This window comes from Malaclemys terrapin, chromosome 21 (assembly GCF_027887155.1).
Source record: "Malaclemys terrapin pileata isolate rMalTer1 chromosome 21, rMalTer1.hap1, whole genome shotgun sequence".
NCBI lineage: Eukaryota > Metazoa > Chordata > Testudines > Emydidae > Malaclemys > Malaclemys terrapin.
The window spans coordinates 20,985,199-21,012,107 of NC_071525.1; the positions used below are offsets into that span (position 1 = coordinate 20,985,199).

General features: G+C 62.5%; 1 protein-coding gene across 1 annotated transcript in view; it reads left to right on the plus strand.

Moving 5' to 3' along the window:
* The first annotated feature begins 1,403 nt into the window (after window positions 1-1,403).
* Window positions 1,404-26,909, plus strand: part of TMEM145 (transmembrane protein 145) — a 32,914-nt gene continuing 7,408 nt past the window's right edge. The window contains exons 1-13 of the mRNA XM_054011371.1: window positions 1,404-1,556; window positions 3,332-3,406; window positions 3,499-3,576; window positions 10,728-10,814; window positions 11,358-11,459; window positions 11,545-11,629; window positions 12,342-12,413; window positions 12,976-13,044; window positions 13,477-13,557; window positions 14,264-14,342; window positions 14,518-14,611; window positions 15,156-15,328; window positions 15,546-15,666. Coding sequence (XP_053867346.1) covers window positions 1,431-1,556; window positions 3,332-3,406; window positions 3,499-3,576; window positions 10,728-10,814; window positions 11,358-11,459; window positions 11,545-11,629; window positions 12,342-12,413; window positions 12,976-13,044; window positions 13,477-13,557; window positions 14,264-14,342; window positions 14,518-14,611; window positions 15,156-15,328; window positions 15,546-15,666 — 1,242 coding nt within the window. The 5' untranslated portion in view covers window positions 1,404-1,430. The remainder of the gene's footprint in view (window positions 1,557-3,331; window positions 3,407-3,498; window positions 3,577-10,727; window positions 10,815-11,357; window positions 11,460-11,544; window positions 11,630-12,341; window positions 12,414-12,975; window positions 13,045-13,476; window positions 13,558-14,263; window positions 14,343-14,517; window positions 14,612-15,155; window positions 15,329-15,545; window positions 15,667-26,909) is intronic.

Below are 26,909 nucleotides of genomic sequence, written 5' to 3' on the forward strand. Positions count from 1 at the left end.
GGGGGCTAGGTTTGGGGGGCGGGGGCAGTCCCTGGCTGGGGGGTGGGTGCGGGGGGCTAGGTTTGGGGGGCCGGGGGGCAGTCCCTGGCTGGGGGGTGGGTGCGGGGGGGCCGGGTTTGGGGGGCCGGGGGGGCAGTCCCTGGCTGGGGGGTGGGTGCGGGGGGCTGGGTGCGGGGGGGTCGGGGGACAGTCCCTGGCTGGGGGGTGGGTGCGGGGGGCTAGGTTTGGGGGGCCGGGGGGCAGTCCCTGGCTGGGGGGTGGGTGCGGGGGGCCGGGTTTGAGGGGGCCGGGGGGCAGTCCCTGGCTGGGGGGTGGGTGCGGGGGACAGTCGCTGGCTGGGGGTGGTTGCGGGGGGCTGGGTTTGGGGGGGTCGGGGGACAGTCCCTGGCTGGGGGGTGGGTGCGGGGGGCCGGGTTTGGGGGGGTCGGGGGACAGTCCTTGGCTGGGGGGTGGGTGCGGGGGGGCCGGGTTTGGGGGGCCGGGGGGGCAGTCCCTGGCTGGGGGGTGAGTGCGGGGGGCTGGGTTTGGGGGGGCCGGGGGGCAGTCCCTGGCTGGGGGGTGGGTGCGGGGGGCTGGGTTTGGGGGGGTCGGGGGGCAGTCCCTGGCTGGGGGGTGGGTGCGGGGGGCCGGGTTTGGGGGGGCCGGGGGGCAGTCCCTGGCTGGGGGGTGGGTGCGGGGGGGCCGGGGGGCAGTCCCTGCCTGGGGGGTGGGTGCGGGGGGTAGGTTTGGGGGGCCGGGGGGCAGTCCCTGGCTGGGGGGTGGGTGCGGGGGGGCCGGGTTTGGGGGGCCGGGGGGGCAGTCCCTGGCTGGGGGGTGGGTGCGGGGGGCCGGGTTTGGGGGGGTCGGGGGGCAGTCCCTGGCTGGGGGGTGGGTGCGGGGGGCCGGGTTTGGGGGGGTCGGGGGGCAGTCCCTGGCTGGGGGGTGGGTGCGGGGGGCCGGGTTTGGGGGGCCGGGGGGCAGTCCCTGGCTGGGGGGTGGGTGCGGGGGGCTGGGTTTGGGGGGGTCGGGGGACAGTCCCTGGCTGGGGGGTGGGTGCGGGGGGGCCGGGTTTGGGGGGCCGGGGGGACAGTCCCTGGCTGGGGGGTGGGTGCGGGGGGCCGGGTTTGGGGGGGCCGGGGGGCAGTCCCTGGCTGGGGGGTGGGTTTGGGGGGCCGGGTTTGGGGGGGCCGGGGGGCAGTCCCTGGCTGGGGGGTGGGTGCGGGGGGCCGGGTTTGGGGGGGCCGGGGGGCAGTCCCTGGCTGGGGGGTGGGTGCGGGGGGCCGGGTTTGGGGGGGCCGGGGGGCAGTCTCTGGCTGGGGGGTGGGGGGGGCCGGGGGGCAGTCCCTGCCAGCCCGGCTCTGCACCAGCCCGGCATGGTGGTGGGGCGGGGGGGCTGTGTCTTGAATCGCAGCGCGCAGGGGCGAGCCGGCTGCTGGACCGGGCGGGCTGACATGGAGCGGGGCCGGTCCGGGGCCCGGTCCGGGGGGGCCCGGGGGCTCCTGGCCGCCCTCCCGCTGCTGCTGCTGCCCGCGGGCTGCGGGGCCAAGTACGTGACGGGGAACATCAGCACCAAGGAGGTGGGTGCGGGACCGACCCGGGCCCGGCTCCCCCGCGCCGCCCCTGCGGGACCGGGCCGATGGACCCTGTCCCCCCCCCGCACACAGCTGGGGGGCCGAGGGGGGGCGCAGCGCCGGGGGGCTGGTGCCTGGCGAGGGACCTGGCTGCAGTAAGGCGGGGAGGGGGCTTCACCCCCCCGCCCCGATCACTGCGTCAGTAACGGGGGGGGGGTCTCAGCAGAGCTGCCCCCAGCACGGGGGGCTCAGTCCTCCCCCGGCCCCCCCGGCCCGACCCCACCGGGGGAGTCACTGCTCATATCGCCTGCAAGAGGGTTTGCTGCTGCTGTGTCCGGGGGGGGGGGCAGGGGGGTACTTGGGCCAGAGAGGAGCTGGGGGGGTGGGGATGGGGGGGAGCTGGGCCACGGGAGGGGGTACTTGAGTCAGAGAGGAGGGGGGGCAGAGGAGGGGTGGGGATGGAGGTGAGGTGGCTGCGGGGGGGGGTACTTGGGCCAGAGAGGGGCTGGGGGGGCTAGAGGAGGGGTGGAGATGGGGACGGGGACGAGGTGGGCTCCGGGGGGGCGGGTACTTGAGCCAGAGAGGGGCGGGGGGGCAGAGGAGGGGAGGAGATGGGGGGAGGTGGGCTGCGGGGGGGGGGCTTGGACCTTGAGGGGGGGCTAGAGGAGGGATGGAGATGGGGGGGAGCTGGGCCAAAGGGGGGGCACTTGAGTCAGAGAGGAGGGGGGGCAGAGGAGGGGTGTGGATGGGGGGAGGTGGCTGCGGGGGGTACTTGGGCCAGAGAGGGGCTGGGGGGGCTAGAGGAGGGGTGGGGATGGGGGGAGCAGGGCCAAAGGGGGGTTATGGAGGGGGAATGGGGGGAGTGTGTGGGTTATAGGGGTGGGGAGCTGTGGGGTGTTATAGGAGGTGAGGGATTATGGGGGTGCAGGGCAGTGAGGGGATGGGCACCTGAGTTGGGGGTGAGGAGGCTATAGGGTGCAAGGCAGTGGGGGGATGGGCACCTGAGGTGGGGGGGAGGAGGCTATAGGGTGCAAGGCAGTGGGGGGATGGGCACCTGAGGTGGGGGTGAGGAGGCTATAGGGTGCAAGGCAGTGGGGGGATGGGATCCCCACCCCCCAATTCCCGGCTCATTCTTATTTTCTCTGCCTTCTTCAGCCTGCGGCGCAGTTGCCGTGGAAACCTGGAGCATGAGACTGAGTCGGGGTTGGGGGGGGCAGCGTAGCCGGGTCAAAAACAACCCCTCATGGCCCCCCCCTGTGATCCCCGCAGCCCATCACTCCCTGACCCCATCCCCTAGGAGCCCCCACCCCGGTCACTCCCTCTACCCCTTTTCCCCACACCCCGGCTGCCTGCCCCCAATCGTCCTGGGCCTAGGATGGCCTGTGCTGGGGGGCTGCGGGGAGGCCTGGTCGTCATGGTGATGCTATTGTCCTACTAAGCAGCACCTTGGTGACCTGATCCTGTACTGGGTGTCGGGTGACAGAGATTGGGTGGGGGAGGGGGCTGGCTGCTCGGACTCCTGGGTTCTACCAGGCTCTGGGAGGGGAGTGGGGGCTAGTGGTCAGAGCAGGGGGGGGCTGGGAGCCAGGACTCCTGGGTTCTCTCTCCGGCTCTGGGAAGGGAGTGGGGTCCAGAAGAGGAGAGAGGGGTGGAGGGGGCTAGGAGCCAGGACTCCTGGGTTCTGTGACCTTGGGTGAGTCCCTTCCCCTCTTTGCTCATGGGGGGGGCGGGCTTGGCCCTTCCCTGCCACCCCCTTACCAGGCCTCTCCCTGTCTTCCCAGGACTGGGTGTTCCTGACCCGGTTCTGCTTCCTCTCCGACTATGGACGCCTGGATTTCCGGTTCCGCTACCCAGAGGTGAGTGCCAGTCCAGTTGCCCGGATGCCTGGGTCCCTGCTGAGCCTGACTCCCCTATTTACCAGCCCCTTCTCTCTGGTTCCCCCCTGCAGGCCAAGTGCTGTGAGAATATTCTGCTGTATTTTGATGACCCCTCGCAATGGCCAGCCGTCTACAAGCAGGGGAACAAGGTCAGAGGACAGGGGGTGTCTGGGCTGTTTTTTGGGGGGGTGTCTAGGGAGACTTTCTAGCCTTCTGCAAGGCGTGAAAGCTAGAGAGATCTCAAATGAACGTGGCCCTGGGACGAAGTGGGACTTTTGTGTAAGATTTGTATGAAGCCCCTGAGTGCCTCATTTCCCCTCTGTGCTGCATTGGTACCTGGGGGGGTGGGGGGGTCTGTGTGTTCTCAGGCAGGGTCCCATGCGGATGCGGTGCTGCCCAGCCGTCTAGGCCTGAATCCCCATATCAGGAGAGCAGGGAGAAGACAACAGCAAATCCACTCGTCCGCACATGGACACCTGGCAACCAGGGCCCGGGAGAGAGACGGGCTTCCCGGCTCCCTGCCGGGGCTGAGCCGGGTCCCCCAGCTCGGGGACAAAGGCAGGGGGTGGGGGGGGGGTGAGGTGAGCGCTAGGCGAGGGAGCGACAGCTCTGGGCTCTGGTTGACCGGGACGGTTCTGCTGGAACGGGCACTGCTCTCTGCTAACCAAGCACCTCCTGCACAGGGCTCCAGGCAGCTAGCGACCCGGCTGTGGGGTCCCTGCAGCCCCGGCAGAGGGTGCGTTGCTCCCAAAGATGATACAAGCTGCTTGCGAGGTCCATCTCCCTGGGACTCCCTGCCCGGCGCTCACAGGGTGGAGCTGGGGGGCTGACGTCCCAGAGGTCCCATCAGAGGCGGTGAAGCAGGCGACCCCCCCCCCCCCCCGGGGCCTGGCGTGCAGACCCCCGAGACTGAAAGCCGGCTCTCAGGCGGTCTCAGCATGTGATGGTACATGGGGGGCCCACAGCGGCTGGCTCTCGGCCCTGCACTCGCTCACACCTGGAAAATCTCAAACACTGATGAAGTTTTCAGATGACACAAAAATGGGGTGATTGGTAATTTACAAAGCGGCCGTGCCACTGATTGAGTGCTGGGCTCCAGCGGACAGGAGGTGTTTGAATGCACACCTGTAACACCCCTACGGCCAGGAGCAAAGGGTGGAGGTGCAGAGTGCTTGGGGGAGTGGGCCTTAGGGCACGGTGCGTTTGGTCTGGGGGGTTGTTCTGGGTACGTGGGCCCAGAGTGAGCAGGGCCTCGCTAAAGGCTGCAAGCCACCGGAGCTTTGATCAGCCGCTGTTCGAAATCTCTGAGTGGTGAAGGGGTGCAGCTTAGGGAATCTGGAAGACTCGGTCACTTGCTCAGCGAACTCGAGAGCCGTGAACAGAGGCCGCTAATGGGAGCTTTGGAGGGAGCGTGGGAGGCAGGATCAGCCCTACATGTGATTGAGATGGCCACGCAACGGACCGGCCACGTTCTCTTCCCTGCCTGGAGCCCACAGGAAGCCCCTGGTGTGCTGGTGCATGGAGGGGTGAGCAGAGATGCGGCTGAGACTCAGAGGCGGAGGAGTTCCCAGGCAGCCAGGTTCAGGGTAGCCCAGGCTGGAGGAAGAAGGGAGCTGGCTGCCAAGGAGTTAGAGAGAGAGGAAGTCAGAGAGGCCTGGCGGGTTGTAGCCATGGGAGTCAGACGAGCGAGGGGGCAGGCGGTGGGCCCCAGAGAGAAGAGGACCAGGAAGAATTCCACACAGCCAGAACTTTCAAATCGACGCCAGGTCCTCAGCGTGGAATCTGCAGAAGACGCCTCTCGAGGCAACTTGTACCATCTTTGGGAGCACCTGTGTCATCTGCTTCCCTAGTGTGATTCGTGGTCTGTAGCAGAACCCAGTGACGGGCTCCTCCCACACGGATCTACAGCCTGGAGATCTCATGGTGCTGCTACCCAAATACCCTTGGAATCGCTAAACGTCACAGACAACAATTTCCGAACTTAAAAAGTGTTGCAGCCCACACGGGGGAATTCCATATTAGACCCTGGTGTGACAGACAGCACAGAACTAAGTGACTTGATCACTTTTATAATGTGCCAGCAGACCAGTAATATATACACTGGGTGAGTTAGGAGGGCCACTTTCACAAAGCTGAAAACTATTATGATCCAAATTAAGGGTAAGAATTTAATCAGAAAAATGTGACCGGTAATTGGGAATCACAAAACCCCACAGTCCCACAATGGAGGAGGAAGGCTGAGCTAGTTAGAAAACTGGCCAGGTTTAGAGGGGAGCTATTAAAAAAAATGTAATAAATAGAAGTGTGGGGATAATGAATATCAATCAGATGTTAGGAATTGTAGAAAATTGATAAGGGAAGCCAAGAGAGACGAGGAAAAATCTATGGCCAGCAGAGTTAAGGAAAATAAGGAGTTGCAATATCTTAGGAACAAAAAGAACCCTGACATTGGTATTAGTCCATCACTAGATGGAAATGGTACAATTAGCAGTACTAATGCAGAAAAGGCAGAAGTGTTCAATCAATATTTTTGTTCTGTATTGTGGGAAAAACATAAGAGTGGCCATACTCTGTCAGAGCAAAGGTCCATCCAGCCCAGTGTCCTGTCTGCCGACAGTGGCCAGTGCCGGGTGCCCCAGAGGGAATGAATAGAACAAGGAATCATCAAGTGATCCGTCCTGTTGCCTATTCCCAGTGTCCGGCAAACAGAGGCTAGGGACACCATAGTCTCATCATGCGGTGACTGTTCCATTAGTGTCCTGCTATTGACTTGTCACATGCCCCGACGTGACATTTACTGAGAAATTGTCTAGACACCCCAGTGGCTGCATCCTGGAGCAGCGAGGCTGGGACCGCAAGAGGAGAGGCAATTCCCGATTCACTCCTAAGTGGAGCGCAGGATCGGGTCCTAGAGGGCTGCTCAGTAACAGTGACCGGCCTGTAATTAAACTTTGCCTCCTCGTGCAGCGGTGAGAAAACACCAAAGAAACCTCCCAGCCGCGGTTAACGGCACAGAACCGAGGCTGCTGGTTAGACAGACACCGAAGAACAGCCACCAGGGTAAATGCCAGAAAGCAGCGTGGAGGCTCCGGAAAGACACCAGAGTAGAGGCTCCGGCTGCGGGTCTCCCCGAAAACAGAACAGACAGGAGGAGGCCCAAGAGACTGGCCCCATGGCGACCGCAGAGTGATGGAGGCAAAAAGCGCCCTGTAAAATGTGAGGCGATAGGAAGCAGCGCATCCACTGGCGAGTAAAATGTACCAGGCTAACGAGCTGGCCAGGAAGGAATTTGAGGAGCACCTTACAAAAGACGCAAATACTAACAGTAACTTTTTGTTAGTGCATCAGAAGCAGGGAGGCTGCAAACAGGCCATGGGGCGGCTGGCTCATCGAGGTGCCCAAGTAGCACTCAAGGAAGACCAGGCTGTTGCAGGGAAACTCACTGAATTCTTTCCATTGGTCTTCACTGCAGAGGATGCGAGGGAGATTCCCACACCTGAGCCATTCCTTCCCGGTGACAGAGCTGAGGGACTATCCTGGATTGAGGGGTCAGTAGAGGAGGTTTTGGAACAAATTGATCAATTGAACGGCAATAAGTCACACATGTAGTAGGAAGAGAGCCTGAGATATAAGCCCTTGTACCAGAGGCCCGAGCTAAAGTAGTGGGCAAGCGTTGCCGATATAAAACAAAGTGAGCAAAAGTCAGGCTGTGAGCGAATCCCTCCAACGTCGAGCGGTGCCAGGACCCCCCCTGACATCGAGCAGTGCCAGGACACCCCCCCCTGCTGATGTTGAGCAGTGCCAGAATCCCCCCCCCCCGACGTTGAGCGGTGTCAGGACCCCCTGATAATCAAGGATGGTACAAAACCATCCCCGAGGATAACAGGAACACACTGACCCCTCCTAAAGATCAGGTCAGGATGAAGGGGGATGAATAGAGATGTTTTGATCGAACCAACACATACAAACAGATGGTGATAACTAGCCACGTCAGGGGGCCGTAACTAGCTGCCAGGGGCCGTCCGTAACTTGTTTGTATTGGGATATAAAGATGTATCTCAGAGAGGGTCTCTTTGTCCAGCTGAGGGGGGGAATGGAAAAAGCTGTCACTGGCTGAGTTGTGTCCATGGTCGTGGGCAGACATTCTGAGTATCCTCGCAGAGTCGGCCAGGTGCTATTAACCGGGACTGGCGCCTTCGTATGGATCCTGCTGCCAGTGGGTGGGTTGCTCGAGGTCTGCTGTGCCGGGGCAGCGCACAGGGAGACACACACACGCAGCCGAACATCTATAAACAGCCAGGCCCAGATGGTATCACCCAAGAGTTCTGAAGGAAGTCAAAGGTGAAATTGCAGAACTACTAACTGTGGCATGTAAAATATCGCTTAAATCAGCCTCTGGACCAGATGACTGACAGATAACTAATGTAACACTGATTTAAAAAGAAAAAAAGATGGTGATCCCGGCAATTACAGGCCGTTAAGCCTGACTTCAGTACCAGACAAGCTGGTAGAAACTCTAGTAAAGAAGAGAACTGTCAGACACATGGATGAACATAATTTGTTGGGGAAGAATCAACATGGCTTTTGTGAAGGGAAATCACGCCTCACCAATCTACTAGAATTCTTTGAGGGGGTCGACAAGCACGTGGACAAGGGGGAGCCAGTGGCTGTCGCGTACATGGACTTTCAGAAAGCCTTTGACAAGGGCCCTCCCCGAAGGCTCTTAAGCAAACTAAGCAGTCATGGGATAAGAGGGAAGGTTCCTCTCCTGTATCCGTGTGACGGAGCAGGGAGCGGGGCGGATTTGACCTGGGAATGGAGCCTGGGAGTTACATTGAGCTACCCGAGCTGTAACCTGAGCCAGGAAGGGGGGTGGGAGAGGTGACACCTTCTGCCCGGGAGACGGACAAAGGAGAGGAGGAGCAGAGGGGAGGGGGAAGAAGGTGGCTGGAGGGATTTGGGAGATTCAGTTTGGGGCTGGGTGGTGCAACGCAGGGAACCCCAAGCAGGGGTCTAAGCTCCCTGAACCCCCCAAAAGGACTTGATTGGGGGGTCCTGGTTGTACCTACAAGCTCTGTTGTAGACTGCGTTCCTACTGTCCAATAAACCTTACGTTTTACTGGCTGGCTGAGAGTCACGGGGAATCGCAGGAAGAGGGGCGCAGGGCCCTGACTCCCCCACACTCCGCGACAATCGGTAACTGGTTAAAAGATAGGAAATAAAGGGGAGGAAGAAATGGTCAGTTTTCACAATGGAACAAGGTAAATACCAGGGTCCCCCAGGGGTCTGTACTGGGCCCAGGGCTGTTCAACATTCGTCAGTAATCTGGGAAAAGGGGTAAAAATCTGCAGCTGACACAAAACTACTCAAGAGAGTTCAGTCCCAGGCAGACTGCGAAGAGCTACAAAAGGGTCTCACAAAACTGGGTGACTGGGCAACAAAATGGCAGATGAAATTCACTGTTCATAAGTGCAAAGTAATGCTCATTGGAAACCATAATCCTCCCAACTACACATATAAAATGATGGGGTCTAAATTAGCTGTTATCTCTCAAGAAAGATCTTGGAGTCATTGTGGACAGTTCTCTGAAAACATCCACTCCATGTGCAGCAGCCGTCAAAAAAGCGAACAGAATGTTGGGAACTATTAGGAAATAAGACAAAATATTATCGTGCCCCTGTACTAATCCGTGGTGTGCCCACGCCTGCAATACTGTGTACGGATCTGGGCGCCCGATCTCAAAAACGGAAGCAGTGGAACTGGGAAAGGTTCAGAAAAGGGCAAGAAAGATGATAGAGGGGATGGAACGGCTTCCTCGTGAAGAGAGATTAAAAAGATGAGGGCGGTTCACCTCAGAAAAGAGAGGACAAAGCGGGGATGTGACAGAGGTCTATAAAATCATGAATGGCGTGGAGAAAATAAATAGGGAAGTCACGCCATACAAAAACCAGGGGTCACCCAATGAAATGAATAGGCAACAGGTTTAATACACACAAGAGGAAGTACTTTTTCATTGAGTGCACAATTAACCTGTGGAACTCCTTGCTATGGGATGTTGTAAAGGCCAAAAGTATAACCGGGTTCAAAAAAGAATTAGATAAGTTCATGGAGGGTTGGTCCATCAAGGGCTATTAGCCAAGATGGTCGGGGATGCAGCCCCGTGCTCTGGGGGTGTCCCTAAGCCGCCCACTGCCAGGAGCTGGGAGTGGAAGAAGGACAGTAATTGTCCTGTTCTGTTCATTCACCACTGTCAGAAACAGGATACGGCGCTAGACGGGCCATGGTCTGCGCCAGTGTGGCAGCTGTTCTGTTCTTATGTTAAACAGAAGCTTCTCATGTTAGACACGTTTCAATCGGCAGGTGCAGATCATTTGCATCCAAGAGTGTTAAAGGAGCTGGCTGAGGCCTTTGCTAGACCATTCATGTTGATTTTTGTTTTCAATCAGTCCTGGGGAAGTTCCAGACGGCTGCAAGAAAGCAAATGTTGTGCCACTGTTTTAAAAGGGTAAATGGGATAAACCAGGTAATTCTAGGCCTGCTGGCCTGACCTTCATCCTGGACAGCTAATGGGCGGCTGATATGGGACTCGATTAATGAAGAACAAAAGGAGCGAAATATAATTAATGCAAATCCACACGGGTTCGTGGGAAATCGACCTGCCCGGCTAATTGTACAGCTGCTGGGTGAGATGTCGGACTGTGGTGGAGAAAGTTAACAGTGTTGACATGATAGAGCCTGTCAGGCGTTCGACTTGGATTAAAAAACGAGACCGATATCAAACGAACCCAGCGCTCGTTAGCTGGGTTAAAAACGGTCTCAAAACGCCACTGTCAGAGAGTTGTCCTCGCGCAGGTGGGTTTCCAGTGGGGCCCGCGGGGGTCAGTTCTTGGCCCTGCGCCAGTTGGCATTGGTATCAGTGGCCGTGGCCTGGACCCCCCTCCCCCCACATCCTCCCGGCTGCAGCCGGCTAAAGCTCGGGGGAGGGGTAAATACAGACGAGGCGGGTGCGGGATCACTGCGATGTCCCGGGTGGGGCAGAGAATGAGCCGTACGTGGGGCTAGAGCCATCCGGACGGAAATAAGGCCTAGAACAAGGAGCCCCCCTTGGGGGCAGGCTTTCAGTCCAGCCTGCGTCCTACAGGAGGTCACACGAGATGGTCCCTTCTGGCCTTGGAGTCTGTGACACCCCCCCCACACACACGTTCATTAACGAGGAGGCACTCGTTAGCAACTTTCTTCACTGCAGTGGGTTTGCGGGGGGCTGGGGGTCTTCAGTGCTAACCCCTCTACCTCCCCCCAGGACTGCCTGATGAAAGAATCTGTGATCCGCCCGGAAAACAACCAGGTCATTAACCTCACCACGCAGTACGCCTGGTCGGGGTGCCAGGTAAGGGCCCCATAACCCCCAGGGTCCCCCCCACAGCCCCCCCTCCATACGCCTGGTCAGGGTGCCAGGTAAGGGCTCCATAACCCCCAGGGCCCCCCCAGAGCTCCCCCTCCGTACGCCTGGTCAGGGTGCCAGGTAAGGGCTCCATAACCCCCAGGGTCCCCCCACAGCCCCCCCCCCCCACTGAACGCCTGGTCAGGGTGCCGGGTAAGGGCTCCATAACCCCTAGGGCCCCCCCAGAGCCCCCCCTCCGTACGCCTGGTCAGGGTGCCAGGTAAGGGCCCCGTAATCCCCAGGGTCCCCCTGCATCCCGTTCACGCAGTGCGAGCAAGGGGGCAAGAAGGCCCCCAATCGCAGACTCGGACCCAGCTCAGCCCTGGGCCAGACCCCGGACCGGTCAGACCAGGCCCCTGTCCTGGCGCGAGGAGGAACCTGCGGCTGCCAACGCTTGTGGGAGGCGTCTGGCCTGACGGACCGGGGGGACAGACGGGCGCTCGGGTACCCCCCACTGGCTCTGATGCCCCCACCCCGTCTCGCCCCCAGGTGCTGACCCAGGACTCCGTGCGGTATCTGAGCTGCGCCAGTGGCCGGAGTTTCCGCTCGGTCCGCGAGCGCTGGTGGTACGTGGCCCTCAGCAAGTGCGGGGTGAGTTTGGCCGTGTCCCCCCCCCACACACACAGAGCCCCCTGGCCATGCCCCCCCGGCTGTGACCTCTGACCTCTCCCCGCAGGGTGATGGGCTGCAGCTGGAGTACGAGATGATCCTGACCAATGGCAAATCCTTCTGGACCCGGCACTTCTCTGCCGACGAGTTCGGTGGGTCCTCGGCCGGGGGCGGAGGGGGCAGAGCTTGCTGCCCCCCCAGGTCTGCCCTCTGCCCTCCATGTCCCCTGCCCAGGGAGCACAGGGGGGTCCAGCACTGCCAGCAGGGTGTGCACGCCAGGGCAGCGATACCACCGCAGTTACCGTCTCCCTGACAGGCCTTAAGCTGGAAGCGGGACGGCCCAGAGCTGGAGACCCTGTGGCGGCCCTTGCATTCAGGGCAGTGCGGCCCAGTGGCCAGAGTCAGTGTAACCAGTGTGGCCCAATGGCTAGTACCCCGGGGGAGGAAGGGGCCACCACAAGGGGGGGTGACAGCCCAGGTAGGGGGGCCCGGGCCCACCCAACTCCACCGGGCCTCGACCCAGGGCCTTGACAGTGGGGAGGGGGGAGGTACCGCTCGTGCACTGTCCCCGGGTCACTTGCTGCTGTCTGGGGGCACCTGGGTCTCCCGGCTACTCGGTGCGGGTGATTCGCTGGGCTCCGGCGGCCGCAGATCTCCAGTCCGGCTCTCAGGGTCTCCTGCTCCCTCTCCAGCAGCCTCCGCCCAGGGTTAACCCAGAATGAGCTGCCGGCCTGGGCTGCTCCCTTTTATACCCTGCCCAGCTGGGTCTGAGGGGCGGGACTTACGGCGCCCACCTCTGGGGTTAACCCCCTCTTGTCCGGGGCGGGATACAAGCACCCCGTCACACCCCCCTCTCCCCCCCAGGAATCCTGGAGACAGACATCACCTTCCTCCTCATCTTTCTCCTCATCCTCCTCATCTCCTGCTACTTCGGCTGTGAGTACTCGGGGGGGGGGGGGGTTGGGGAGTCACTGTCTTTGTCCCGGGGGGTAGGGGAGCTTTTACTGGGGGGCCATAACTGGGGGGGGGAGGGGGGATCAAGCCCTGAATGGGGGGCTCTGTTCCTGGGGCCCTTGTGTCTGTGGGAGGTGGGGGGGGCTCCTCCCCCTGGTGCCTCGTTGTAATCTGGGATGACCCCTCCCCCCCCAGAGGTGGAAGTGGGGGAGGGGCAGGAGCGGCGCCAGGGTTTTTGGTGCCCTAGGCGAGGGTCCTTCTGCGCTCCTGGTCGTTGTCGTCAATTCTGCGGCGAGGGGGGGGGTGTCCTTCCGCGCTGCTGGTCTTTGGGGCACTTCGGCAGCGGGTCTCGGAGCGAGTGATGGACCCGCCGCAGAATTGCCACCCCCCCAAATCCTGCTGCCCTGGTCACCTAAATGGAAATGCCAGCCCAGGGGAGGGGAGGAGAGGGGAAGGGGGGCACGTTGCAGGGAGAGGGAGCCACTTCCTGGGGGGAGGGTTCGGGGCCCCCAGCCCCTTGCTAACCCCTCCCCCCAACTCTCAGATCTGCTCAAGGGACGTCAGCTGCTCCACACCACCTACAAAATGTTCATGACGGCGGCCGGCGTGGAGGGTGAGTCTGAGCTGGGGCTGCGGGTTGGGGAGTGAGGGGCACTGGCAGAGCTGGGGGGGGAGGGGCTGCGGGTCGGGAGTGAGGGGCACTGGCAGAGCTGGGGGGGGGCAGGGGCTGCAGGTCAGGAGTGAGGGGCACCGGCAGGGTTGGGGGTTGATGCTGGGTTGGGGGCAGCGGGGTGAAGGGGGTGAGGGGGCGGCGGGGTGAGGGGGGCGGCGGGGCGAGGGGGTGACGGGGTGAGGGGGGCGGCGGGGTGAGGGGGGTGAGGGCGGCGGTGGGGTGAGGGGGTGGCGGGGTGACGGGGTGAGGGGGCGGCGGGGTGACGGGGCGGGGGGGGCGGCGGGGTGAGGGGGGTGAGGGGGGCGGCGGGGTGAGGGGGGTGAGGGCGGCGGCGGGGTGAGGGGGCTCCTCACTCTCTGTCTCTCCCCCCAGTGGTGAGCCTGCTGTTCTTCTGCATTTACTGGGGTCAATACGCCTGCGATGGCGTCGGGAACGGCAGCCTGAAGATCCTGGGTGGGTGCCGGGCGGGTGCAGCCGGGCTGGACGTGGCCCTGCTGGGGGAGCCGCGATGGGAGAGATGTGGGGGCTGTGGGGAGGCACCAGCCGCACACGACCCCCCAGCGACGGCAGAGGGGCTGGCGCTGTCCCGGGCTGGACCACCGGGGCCTGGGGCAGGGCAGGGAGGGGGCCTCCCCTCTGGGCTTGGGCTGAGGGCCGCGTGGCTGGATCCACACCCGCTGCTGGGCCCCCCCCCGATCCCCATGCCCAGAACTGGACCCCCCTGATCCCCACGCCTGGAGCTGGGCCCCCCTGACCCCCGCGCCTGGAGCTGTACCCTCCCGATCCCCGCGCCCCCTGCATCTGCATCTGGCCCCCCCGATTCCTGCATCCTCTGCTGGGCCCCCCCCCGATTCCCGCACCCGCTGCTGGGCCCCCCCCCGATCCCCGCGTCCGGAGCTGGATCCCCCCGATTCCCGCGTCCCCTGTTGGAGGCCCCCCCGTGCCCGGAGCTGGGCCCAGCGCCCCATGGTCGGACGGGGGACTGGGCCCAGGTTTCCCCCGGGGGAGCCCTTTCCCAGGGCAGTGGGGCTCCGGCCCGGTCCCTGGCCTGCGGTGTGGGTGGCGGGGTCCCGTCTGGCGGGGATGGGTGACTGAGTGCGGCTGGGGGGACGTGGGGGGCTCACGCCCGGCCCCCGGCTCACCCCCCCTCTCTCCCCAGCCAAGCTGCTCTTCTCCATCAGCTTCCTCGTCTTCCTCCTGATGCTGATCCTGTTGGGGAAGGGGTTCACGGTCACCAGGTACCGCCGGGGGGCATGGGGGCAGGGAGGGGGAGGGCTTGGGGGCAGGGAGGGGGGGCAGTGAATGGGGAGGGGTTGGGGGCAGGGAGGGGTGGGTGGCAGTGAGGAGGAGGGGCAGTGAAGGGGAGGGGTTGGGGGCAGTGAGTGGGGGTCCCAGCTCATGGTTCCCCCCCAGGGGTCGGATCAGCCACACGGGCTCCATCAAGCTCTCTGTGTACATGACGCTCTACACCATCACCCATGTGGTCCTGTTCATCTACGAGGCTGAGGTGAGACCCCCCCAGGGATTCCCCTCCCCCTCCCCGGACCCCCTCTGGGACCCCTCCCTGACCCTGGGACCCCCAGACCCCTCCCCGACCCCACCCCCGGATCCTCGGACCCCCTCTGGGATCCCTCTCCGACCCTGGGACCCCCAGACCCCCCCCTGACCCTGGGACCCCCTCCCCGAGCCCCCTCTGGGACCCCCAGATCCCCCCCACCCCAGGGACCCCCGACCCCACCCCCAGACTCCCTCTGGGACCCCTCCCTGACCCTGAGACCTCCCCTGACCCAGGGACCCCCTCCCTGACCCTGGGACCCCCAGACCCCCCCCCCGGACCCCTCTCCGACCCAGGGACCCCCTCCAGGACCCTCCTCCGAGCCTGTCCCCCTCTCCCTGGGACACCCCCCCCCCCCGCTCCCCAGGACTTCCTCCGCCCCAGGCCCATCTCCCTGTAGCCCCCGGGATGGGACAGGGCCCTGTCTCCCGTTGGCCCCACCCCAGAGCCCCACTCCCACGCTGGGCCCTGGGGTGCTGACCCGGGCGGGGGGCAGTTCTTCGACCCAGCGCAGGTGCTGTACACGTACGAGTCGCCGGCCGGCTACGGGCTGATCGCGCTGCAGTTCCTGGCCTACGTCTGGTTCTGCTACGCTGTGCTCACCACCCTCAAGCAGTGCCCCGAGAAACAGCCCTTCTACGTCCCCTTCTTCGCAGCCTACACCCTCTGGTGAGTGCACTGGGGCCAGGGCAGGGACCTGCTGCTGGGCCTGGCCAAGGAGGCAGTTAAAAGGGAAGGGGGGTCGGGCGGGGGGTCTCCAGGCCCTGGGGAGGGGGAGGGGACAGGTTTGGGGTGGGGGGAGCCAGAGGAGGGGACAGGTTTGGGGTGGGGGGAGCTGGGGGAGGGGGAGTTCTGTCCACTAACCCAACCCCCCACCTCCCCGCAGGTTCTTCGCGGTGCCGGTCACGGCGCTCATCGCCAACTTCGGCATCCCCCGCTGGGCCCGCGAGAAAATCGTCAACGGGATACAGCTAGGCATTCACCTGTACGCGCACGCCGTGTTCCTGGTGAGCCCCCGGTGACCCCCCTGTGCCCCCCCAACCACCTGTACGCGCACGCCGTGTTCCTGGTGAGCCCCTGGTGCACCCCTGTACGTGCACGCCGTGTTCCTGGTGAGCCCCCGGTGCCTCCCTGTACACGCATGCCATGTTCCTGGTGAGCCCCCGTGCCCCCCGGTGCCCCCTGTACGCGCACGCCGTGTTCCCGGTGAGCTCCCTGTGCCCCCCAACCCCCCCCCCCCCACCTGTACGCGCACGCTGTGTTCCTGGTGAGCCCCTGGTGCCCCCCAACCCCCCCACCCACCTGCATGCACACGCTGTGTTCCTGGTGAGCCCCCGGTGCCCCCCGCCAGCCCCCCAACCCTCCCAGGTGCACGCACACGCCGTGTTCGTCGAGTGGCTGCTCCTGCCCACGCGCGTTAGGGCTGTGCTCGCCACGTGCCGGTGCCGGGAGTTTCCTGGCTCTGGTGCCCCCTGGAGCGGCTCCCGCACAGCGCGGTATAAGGGGCACCGCCGGCTCCTCCCACCCTCGGTTCCAGTGCCGGTGCTGGACGGTTCCCTGCTCGGCAAAACTCCTTGTCCAGATCCATTCGGGGTGAACTTCACCTCTGCAGCTACTCGGTTGTTTGATCGTTTCCCTTTGATGTTCGTCCCAGTCGGGCCTTCGCCTGGGGCCGGGCCGGGCCTGTTTGCGGAGCACACGGACGCTGCGTACACAGCTGGATGGGCTTCGGCAGCCAGCCCGGCACGGAGCCCGGAGCAAAGCCGACAAGCGCCGTCAGAGCCAGCAGCCCTCGGGCTCGGCCCAGTCCAGCTCCATCAGGGCGAGCCTGAAGGCGGCCTTCCAGTTGGTGTCCTGGGTCCTGCTTCCCCCCGCTTCTCCAGCCGCCTGCCCCCTTCCCTGCCTGCCTGGCGCACCAATGAGTCCTCAGGCCTGTGGCTCAGAGTTAGTCATTTCTAACCCCCTGTCACGGAGTGTGGAGGGGGGACACAGGGCCCTGCCCCGCCCCCCCGGCTTCCTGCGATTCACCAGGACTCTCAGCCAGCCAGTAAAGCAGAAGGTTCATTTAGACGACAGGAACACAGTCCAAGACAGGTCTTGCAGGCGCAGACAACAGGACCCCCCCCAGTTAGGTCCATCTTGGGGTCCCAGGGCACCACAGCCCCATTGGGGGATCCGAGCCCCGTTTGGGCTCCCTCCATTCCACCAGCCAGCTCCTGAAACTCTCCCTTCAGCGACCCCTCCCACAGCCTTTGTTCAGTTTCCTGGGGCAGAGGTGTTACCTGACCTCTAACCCCTTCCTGGGTTGTTCTCGTGTTAGGTGCTCAGGTATCTTCCCTCAAGGCCAGTCTCCCATCCCCCAATGCGGACTATCCCAGCCAACACTCCCCTGTCAGCATTCAAAGACCACAGTAAGAACAGTCCCAGTTCGTCACAACCCCCCCCCCCCCCCCCGGACCCCTCCCGGGAGCTCCAGGACCTTCTGGGGGCGGGAGCTCCTCTACCCTACAGGGGCAAGGGGTTTTCCTTCCGTTACTTTCTGAGCCCAGCGGCCAAGGGGGTCTCAGACCCATCTGGCCCTGGGAGACCCCAGCAGGTATCCCAAGAGGTTGAAGTTGCACCTGGTCACCCTGGCACTGGTTCGTTGCCCTCGACTTGAAGGACGCGTATTTTCGCATAGCGACGTTTCACGTTTCACGACAGGCGCTGCTCACAGCCAGTGCGGTGTTCCTGTTTGCCAAGTGCCTGTTGGCGGAGGCAGCTTACCTCAGAGGTCGGGTATTCACATTTATCCGTAGCTCGGTGACCGGCTGCTCAAGGGCCATAGGGCAGTGCGAGGTGGCAGTACGGCAAACCACACGCCACGCCCTGGCCTGGTGATAAACAAGGGGAAATGAACATTGGTTCCGGCGCGGAGGACAGAGTTCGCCTGTGCCGAGCCTTCCTGCCACCCGCCAGGGTCCGGACGACGGTGGAGCTCATCGCCGGGCTCTGCGTGTTCCCCCTCACCACGGCCCGGGTCTGCCGCCGGCTACCAGGCCCCAGCGAGGCTCAGGCTGCGGCTCCTCCAGGAGTGACTCAACCGTCTGGTCCCCGTCCAGAGATCACCTGGACAAGCTCCTCGCGAGCCCACCAAGGGCTCTGACCTCTGTGCTGGTGCAGCGACCCGAGCGTGCAGCGTTTACCCCCTCGGTCTCCCTCATTCCCGGTGCCCCGAGCTCGGCGGGGGGGCGGCGCGGTACACGGCGGCCTTGACAGGAGCTGGCGTTACACGTAAACGTCGAGGAGCTCAGGACCGATTGGCCTGCGGGCTCTGCGTGCCGCACCTGCCGGGCAAAGTGCTGCGGGCGTCACGGACTCACAGATCGTGCCCACTCGTGACCCCGTGCGGTCCATGGGGGGTGCCCCTTTCAGTGCGACAGCCCTTCTCGGGGGTCCACTCTCTCTTGGGGTCAGGCCCCTCCACCTCCTGGAGCCGCACCTCTCTGAGCCTTAGCACGTCTGTCTCTGCCGTGGGCCCCCTCAGGGAGTCCACCCACTCTGGACCCCCGGGGCCGCCATCCCCGAAGGGGTTAATGCAACCCTGTTCTCTAGCCCAGAGCGACTCTCAGCCAGCGTCACACAGGAGGGTTTATTGAGCGTTGAACCCAGCACAGGAAACTCTCCGGCCTCAGGCCTGGCCTTCCTCAGCCCATCACATCCCAGTTTCCCTGCATCCAGGGGGGCTCTGCCTGCTCCCCCTCTCCAGCCAGAGCCCCCCTGCTCCCAGCTGGGCATCTGATACCCCTGGCCCCAAGTCCCACCTCTGTCCATTGTCTTCTTTCCAGGGAAACAGGGTCACCTGGGCCTCCTCTCCCCTTTTCTGTCCCTCTCTAGTCCTGTGTCCCAACGAACTCCCTCTCCCCTCACTTCGTTAAACCAGTAACACCAAGGGACACTGAGTCCCACCCCCCCCTGCATGCAAACCGTTGGAAAACCCAGGAAAACACAAGACAATCCCCCACTTGGTCACAGGGTACTGATGGACAACACGTCCGCGATGTTCTACATCAACAGACAAGAGGGAGCACGCTCGTCGGCTCTGCCATGAGGTGCATCGACCCACCTGGAGGCCTGGCACTTCGCCGGCATGAGGAACACGCCTCAGCAGGTCCCTCTCTCTCCACGAGTGGTCACTCCACCCGGAGGGTGCCCGGACGCTCGGCCAGAGGTGGGGAGCTCCCCGAGGGGACTTGTTGTCGCGGAGTGTGGGGGAGTCAGGGCCCTGCACCCCTCTTCCTGAGATTCACTGTGACTCTCAACCAGCCAGTAAAGCAGAAGGTTTATTTAAGGACAGGAACACAGTCTCAAGCAGAGCGTGTAGGTACGACCAGACCCCCTCAATTAGGTCCCTCTGGGAGGTTCAGGGAGCTTAGACCCCAGCTTGGGGTTCCCTGCGTTGCACCACCCAGCCCAAACTGAAACCAAACCAAAACTCCTCCTGCAGCTCCTCTCTTCCCCCTCCCCCCAGCTCCTCCTCTCCTTTGTCCAGTCTCCCAGGCAGAAAGTGTTAATTCTCCCCACCCCCGTTCCTGGCTCAGGTAGCTTCCTTCAAGGGAAGTCCCACATCCCCACTGCAACCCCCCTGCAACATTCCCAGGTCAAATCTGCCCTGCTCCCTGCTCCGTCACATCTCTCCCCCCTTCGAGACTGAACTGAGCGGGGTCACTCTGACCAGTGACCTGGGGAAGTTCAGGGCTCCCTCTCCGGGACAATGCGTCCGCTATCAGGTTGTCACGTCCCTTCACATGGACCACGTCCATGTCATAATCCTGCAGGAGCAGGCTCCATCTCAGGAGCTTGGCGTTGGCTCCTTTCATCTGGTGCAGCCAGGTCAGGGGAGAGTGGTCGGTGTGCACGGTGAAGTGTCGCCCAAAGAGATATGGCTCTAGTTTCTTGAGGGCCCACACCATGGCCAGGCATTCCTTCTCGATGGCCGCGTAGTTCTGCTCCCGGGGTAGCAACTTCTTGCTCAGGTACACGATGGGGTGTCTCTCCCCCTTTTCATCCTCCTGCATTAACACCGCCCCCAGTCCCGTGTCTGAGGCATCGGTGAACACCATAAAGGGCTTGTCAAAGTCTGGGTTTGCCAGAACTGGGCCACTGACCAGAGCCTCCTTCAGCGCCTGGAGAGCCTCCTGGCACTCCTCGGTCCAGACCACCTTGTCTGGCTTCCCCTTCTTGCACAGCTCAGTGATGGGGGCGGCTATGGCGCTAAAGTGGGGCACGAACCTCCGATAGTACCCTGCCATCCCAATAAAGGCTTGGACCTGCTTTTTGGTTTGAGGAGTGGGCCAGTCTCTGATCACCTCCACTTTGGCTGGTTCCGGCTTTAGGCAGCCGCTTCCCACCCGGTGGCCTAGGTAGGATACCTCAGCCATCCCCACCTTGCACTTCTCCGGTTTTACGGTCAGCCCAGCCTTCTGGAGTCGATCCAGCACTTGTCTAACCTGGGATATGTGGTCCTCCCAGGTCTGGCTAAAGACACAGATGTCATCGATATACGCCATGGCAAAACTCTCCATCCCCCTCAGTAGCTGATCCACCAGGCACTGGAAGGTGGCCGGCGCTCCCTTGAGGCCGAAGGGCAGGGTCAGGAACTCATAGAGCCCCAGAGGGGTGACAAAGGCCGATTTCAGCCTGGCATCTGCATCCAGCGGCACTTGCCAATAGCCCTTTGTAAGATCCATGGTGGTAAGGTACCGAGCACCTCCCAGCTTGTCTAGGAGCTCGTCCGGCCTGGGCATGGGGTAGGCATCGGCTACAGTGATGGCATTGAGCTTCCAATAGTCCACACAGAACCGGATCGACCCATCCTTTTTGGGGACCAGCACCACCGGCGAGGCCCAAGGGCTGGAAGACGGCTGGATCACCCCCAAAGCCAGCATGTCATTGACCTCTCTTTCCAGGTCCTGAGCAGTTTTCCCTGTGACTCGGAAGGGGGAGCATTTTATAGGCGGGTGCAATCCTGTCTGCACCCGGTGGACAGTCAGATTAGTGCGTCCAGGCTGGTTGGAAAACAGCTGTTGGTACAGATGCAGCACCCCTCCGATCTCAGCTTGCTGGGCAGGGGTTAGCCGATCAGAGAGGGGAATTGCTTCCAGGGGGAAGCCAGCTCTTGTCCCAGGGAATAGATCTACTAAAGGGTCATCTCCCTGCCCCTCCCAATGTCCACACACGGCCAACACCACATTCCCCCTGTCATAATATGGCTTCATCATATTCACATGGTACACCCGGTGGTGGTGTGCCCGGTTCGACAGCTCCACCACATAGTTTACCTCGTTTAGTTGCTTGACAACCTTGAAGGGCCCTTCCCAGGCGGCCTGGAGTTTGTTTTTCCTCACGGGGATGAGGACCATCACCTGATCCCCAGTGGCGAAGGCGCGGGCCCGTGCTGTGCAGTCATACCAGACCTTCTGCTTCCTCTGGGCTCTGGCCAGACTCTCCCTGGCCAGGCCCATGAGCTCGGCAAGTCGTTCCCGGAAGGTCAGGACATACTCCACCACCGACTCTCCATCAGGAGTGGCCTTCCCCTCCCATTCGTCTCTCATCAGGTCCAGGGGCCCCCTTACCCGCCTTCCATATATCAGTTCAAAAGGCGAAAACCCGGTAGACTCCTGGGGTACCTCCCTGTACGCAAACAGCAGGTGAGGTAGGTACTTGTCCCAGTCCTGCGGGTGCTGATTCATAAATGTTTTCAGCATCATTTTTAGTGTCCCATTGAACCTCTCCCCCAGCCCGTTGGATTGGGGGTGATATGCTGAGGCCCAGTTGTGCCGGACCCCACATCTCTCCCACAAGCACCGGAGTAGGGCCGACATGAAGTTGGACCCTTGGTCCGTCAAGACTTCCTTGGGGAACCCCACTCGGCTGAAAATGGTCAGCAGCGCATCCGCCACAGTGTCTGCTTCAATGGACGATAAGGGCATTGCCTCGGGGTAGCGGGTGGCGAAATCTACCACCACCAGGATGTATTTCTTCCCAGACCGGGTCGTCTTGCTGAGAGGTCCCACTATGTCCATGGCCACCTTCTGGAAAGGCTCCTCTATGATGGGCAAAGGTCTCAATGCTGCCTTCCCCTTGTCCCGGGCCTCCCCCACCCTCTGGCAGGGGTCACAGGATCGGCAGTACTGCCGGACGTTGGTGAAGACCCCGGGCCAGTAAAAGTTCTGTAGCAGCCTCTGCCTGGTGCGCCGGATCCCCTGGTGCCCTGCGAGAGGGATGTCATGGGCCAGGTACAGTAGCTTGTGGCGAAACTTCTGGGGAACCACCAGCTGCCTCCTGATCCCCCACGACTCCACTTCCCCCGGGGGAGCCCACTCTCGGTACAGGAACCCCTTCTCCCACAGGAACCTCTCCTTGCATCCTCTCCTCATGGTCTGTACCACACTGAGGTCAGCCAGGCCCCTTAGCTTCCGCAGGGAGGGGTCCTTCTGCAACTCGGCCTGGAACTCGGCGGCTGGGGAAGGGATGGGGACCTGCTCCCTCTCGTCGGCTGGGTCGGAAGCCCCAGCCACCCCGCGGCCTGTCCTTGGGTGTTCCCTCCCCACCCGGGAAGGGTTCGCTGCCTCCGGTGGGACATCCTTCCCAAGGTCAGGGCGTAGTGCCCCTCGCCGGCTCTGGCTACGGGTCACGACTAAGGCGGTCTGGGGGCTGCTTGGCCAGTCCTCTAGGTCCCCCCCCATCAACACCTCAGTGGGCAAATGGTGGTGCACTCCCACGTCCTTGGGGCCCTCCTTGGCCCCCCATTTCAGGTGTACCCTCGCTACGGGAACCTTGAATGGGGTCCCGCCCACCCCGGTCAGGGTCAGGAAGGTGTTGGGCACCACCCGATCTGGGGCCACCACCTCGGGCCGGGCCAGTGTCACCTCTGCGCCCGTGTCCCAGTATCCATAAACTTTCTTCCCATCCACCTCCAGGGGAACAAGGCACTCGCTCCGCAGGGACAGCCCCGCGCCAACCCTGTAAACGGAGAACTTTGAATCCGGAGCATCTGGCCCCCTAGAGAAGCTGGCCGGGGGCCCTTCTCTCTCTTGAGCAGTTGATAAGCTGCCAGCCCCTCTTGCGTGGGAAGCCTGCCCCTCGTCCGTCTGGGCCTCTACCAAGTTAACCCGGTGCGGGTTCGGTCTGCTCAGTCTGTCCTTGAGCTTGGGGCACTGGGCCCGAACGTGGCCTCTTCGGCCGCAGTAATAGCAGCTCATGTCCCGTGGGTCCCCTCGAGCCGGTCGGTTGTCCCTGATGCTGGGCATTCCCCGTGGGAGGGGATTCCCCATATTCCCCCTTTGGGAGGTCCCAGGGTGACTCTCTCTCTGCATCGCGGCGGGCCTGTTCCTTTGGGGCTCCTCCCTGCCACCCCCTGACCGGCTCTTTACAAACTCATCAGCCAGCTGCCCTGCGTGTCGCGGGTTCTCTGGCTTTCTGTCCACCAACCACAGCCTCAGGTCGGATGGGCACCGCTCATACAGTTGCTCCAGTACCAGCAGTTTAATCAGGTCCTCCTTCGTCTGGGCCCCACCAGCCCACTTGCTGGCGTATCTTTCCATGCGGACGGCTAGTTGCAGATATGAGATCTCAGGGGTTTTATCTTGACTCCGGAACCTTTCCCGGTACATCTCAGGAGTCAGCCCAAACTCATGTAGCAGGGCCTTTTTGAATAGTTCGTAGTCCCCTTTCTCTGCCTCTCCCAGTTGGCGGTACAATGCCACGGCTTTGGGGTCCAGTAAGGGGGTAAGGACCCGGAGTCTGTCCGCGGGATCAACCCGGTGCAGCTCGCAGACCGTCTCAAAGGCCTCCAGGAAGTCATCCATGTCCTCCCCCTCCTTGTATGGGGCCATGATGCACTTATCAAAGCTCCGTGCAGTCCTGGGTCCCCCCTCACTCACCGCAGCCGGGGGTTCGCTGCCCTTCAATCTCGCCAGTTCCAGGTCATGCTGACGCTGTCTCTCATTCTCCTCCCGTTCATGCTGTCTCTGTCTCTCTTCACGCTGATGCTGTCTCTCTTTCTCCTCCCGTTCATGCTGTCTCTGTCGTTCACGATCCTCCAGCTCTCTCAGTTTTAGCTCTTTCTCCCATTCCAGCCAATTCCGCTCCAACGTCGCCGGGAGGATCCTCTGCTGGCCGGCGAGCTTCGCCGGGAGGGTCCCCTGTTGGCCGGGGGGGTCACGGCGCCCTCGGTATTTGCTGGGCTCCTCCCCACCCTTCCCCTAGGCATAGGAAGGAGGGGTCTCGGGAAGCCCTCAGCAGCCGGCTGACCACTCCCAGCTGGGACAGACACTGGTGCCTGCGCTGCATTTGCCAGGCTGCTTCCCTGAGACACAGGGATCAGTTCATTCGCGCGATCTTCCTCCTCCAGCTGGGCAATGAGCTGTTCTTTGGTGAGCCTCCCAATGCACAGCCGCCTCTGCTTGCACAGCTCCACCAGGTCGCTCTTAAGCCGCTTGGCATACATCTTCCTGCTAGCCACTCACCGGCCTGTGTGCTCACAGCTCTCCACAGTTCCCAGGGGGACCCCTAGTGTGCCAGCCCTTCTCGAGGTCACCGCCTCTCTGCCAGGGTCGAGCTGCAGACTCCTCCGCCCCTGGGACCACTCGCTGCGATCCCCTCGGGGGACCCTGTTACTGCAAAAGTCCTTCTCGCTGGTCACACACTCCCAGGGGTAATAACCGTCTCTCTCCCACTCTTCAGCAGGCCTGGTCCCCGTCAATCCCCCTTCGTTTTACTGCTCCCCAGTCACTTACTGCAGGAAGCGCTGTCCACGGGGTGCAGTAGATCCCGCCCCTGCCACCAGTTGTTGCGGATTGTGGGGGAGTTAGGGCCCTGCACCCCTCTTCCCGAGATTCACTGCGACTCTCAACCAGCCAGTAAAGCAGAAGGTTTATTTAAGGACAGGAACACAGTCTCAAGCAGAGCGTGTAGGTACGACCAGACCCCCTCAATTAGGTCCCTCTGGGAGGTTCAGGGAGCTTAGACCCCAGCTTGGGGTTCCCTGCGTTGCACCACCCAGCCCCAACCGCAAACTAAACTCCCCAACTCCTCCCGCTGCTCCTCTCCTTTGTTCAGTCTCCCGGGCAGAAGGTGTTAATTCTCCCCACCCCCGTTCCTGGCTCAGGTTACAGCTCAGGTAGCTTCCTTCAAGGGAAGTCCCACATCCCCACTGCAACCCCCCTGCAACATTCCCAGGTCAAATCTGCCCTGCTCCCTGCTCCATCACAACCTTCCACTAGACCGACTTGCGCAGCGAAGTGCATGAGGTTCCCCCGCTGGGCATCAGCGCGGCGCATTGCCTCACCCCGCCCATCCTAGACGGCTGGCTGCACCCACAGAGCCAGGGCCCAGCCACGGATCGTCTAGCAGCCGTCTCGGCCTTTCACCCACGCGGCCGGGGAAATCGGGTCAGGTTCCTAAGGGGCCTCCAGAGGGTCCTCCCAGTGGTTCAGAACCTGGTCCCTCGGTCTGGTCCTCGCCGGGCTCCCAGGCCTCCCAGCCTACGGGCCCCACCTGACGTGGAAAGTCGCCTTCCCTGCGGCGGTGACGTCGGGAGACGAGGACCAGAGCCGAACGCCAGGACCTCGGAGCCGCCATATACGCTGTTCTACAGGGACACGGTGCGGCTGCCTCCCACCCGGCCTCCTGCCGAAGGAGGTGTCCTGTCTCCAAGCCAGCTCGGACGTCCTCCTCCCGGTGTTCTGGCCCAGCCGCACTCGGATGCTGAGGAGAGGCGGCTGCACGCCCTGGACGCCCGCCGTGCCCCGGAGCGTACCAAGCCCTTCCGCAGGCCGACCCTCTCTTCATCGCGACAGTGGGCGTCCTCGCAGAGGATCCCCAACTGGACCGTCATGGGCAAGTCCGTTGGCGAAAGGCCACTCGACCAGAGCACAGGCGTCCTCGGCGTCCTCCCTGGCGCACGTCCCCAGCCAGGACATGGGCAGGGCCACGATGTGGTCCTTGCTTCACACGTTCCTGGCGCGTTACGCCGTCACCCAGCAGGCCAGGGACGACGCTGGGCTCAGCAGGGGTGGGTTGCAATCCACATGTCCACACGAGCTCCTACCTGTCCGCTAACCGGGAACGGACACGAGCGAGCACTGGGGGAAGACAGGACGGTTACCTGTCCCATGACTGGTCCTTCGAGATGCTGCTCACGTCCATTCCCCGACCCGCCCGCTGTCCCCGCTGTCGGAGTTCTCGGCAGGAAGGAACCGAAAGTGTGGGGGGGGAGTCGGTGGTGCCCCTTATACCGCGCCGTGCGGGTGCCGCTCCAGAGGATGCCTGAGCCGGTCCCCTAGGGACACCGCGGAGAGAGGGGTGAGCGCACCCCTAACCCGGAGTGGCCGTGAGCGACACCTCTCGGAGAACACCGGTTACGGGACAGGTAAGTGTCCTTCCCTGGTGAGCCCCCCCCGGCCCCAGCATGCTCCGGGTTCCCGACTGGCGGGGGGTGGGGGTGTTGCGGATTGTGGGGGAGTTAGGGCCCTGCACCCCTCTTCCCGAGATTCACTGTGACTCTCAGCCAGCCAGTAAAGCAGAAGGTTTATTTAAGGACAGGAACACAGTCTCAAGCAGAGCGTGTAGGTACGACCGGACCCCCTCAATTAGGTCCCTCTGGGGGGCTCAGGGAGCTTAGACCCCAGCTTGGGGTTCCCTGCGTTGCACCCCCCAGCCCCAACCGAAACTAAACTCTCAGCCCCTCCCGCTGCTCCTCTCCTTTGTTCAGTCTCCCGGGCAGAAGGTGTTAATTCTCCCCACCCCCGTTCCTGGCTCAGGTTACAGCTCAGGTAGCTTCCTTCAAGGGAAGTCCCACATCCCCATTGCAACCCCCCTGCAACATTCCCAGGTCAAATCTGCCCTGCTCCGTCACATCTCTCCCCCCTTCGAGACTGAACTGAGCGAGGTCACTCTGACCAGTGACCTGGGGAAGTTCAGGGCTCCCTCTCCGGGACAACGCGTCCGCTATCAGGTTGTCACGTCCCTTCACATGGACCACGTCCATGTCATAATCCTGCAGGAGCAGGCTCCATCTCAGGAGCTTGGCGTTGGCTCCTTTCATCTGGTGCAGCCAGGTCAGGGGAGAGTGGTCGGTGTGCACGGTGAAGTGACGCCCAAAGAGATATGGCTCTAGTTTCTTGAGGGCCCACACCATGGCCAGGCATTCCTTCTCGATGGCCGCGTAGTTCTGCTCCCGGGGTAGCAACTTCTTGCTCAGGTACAC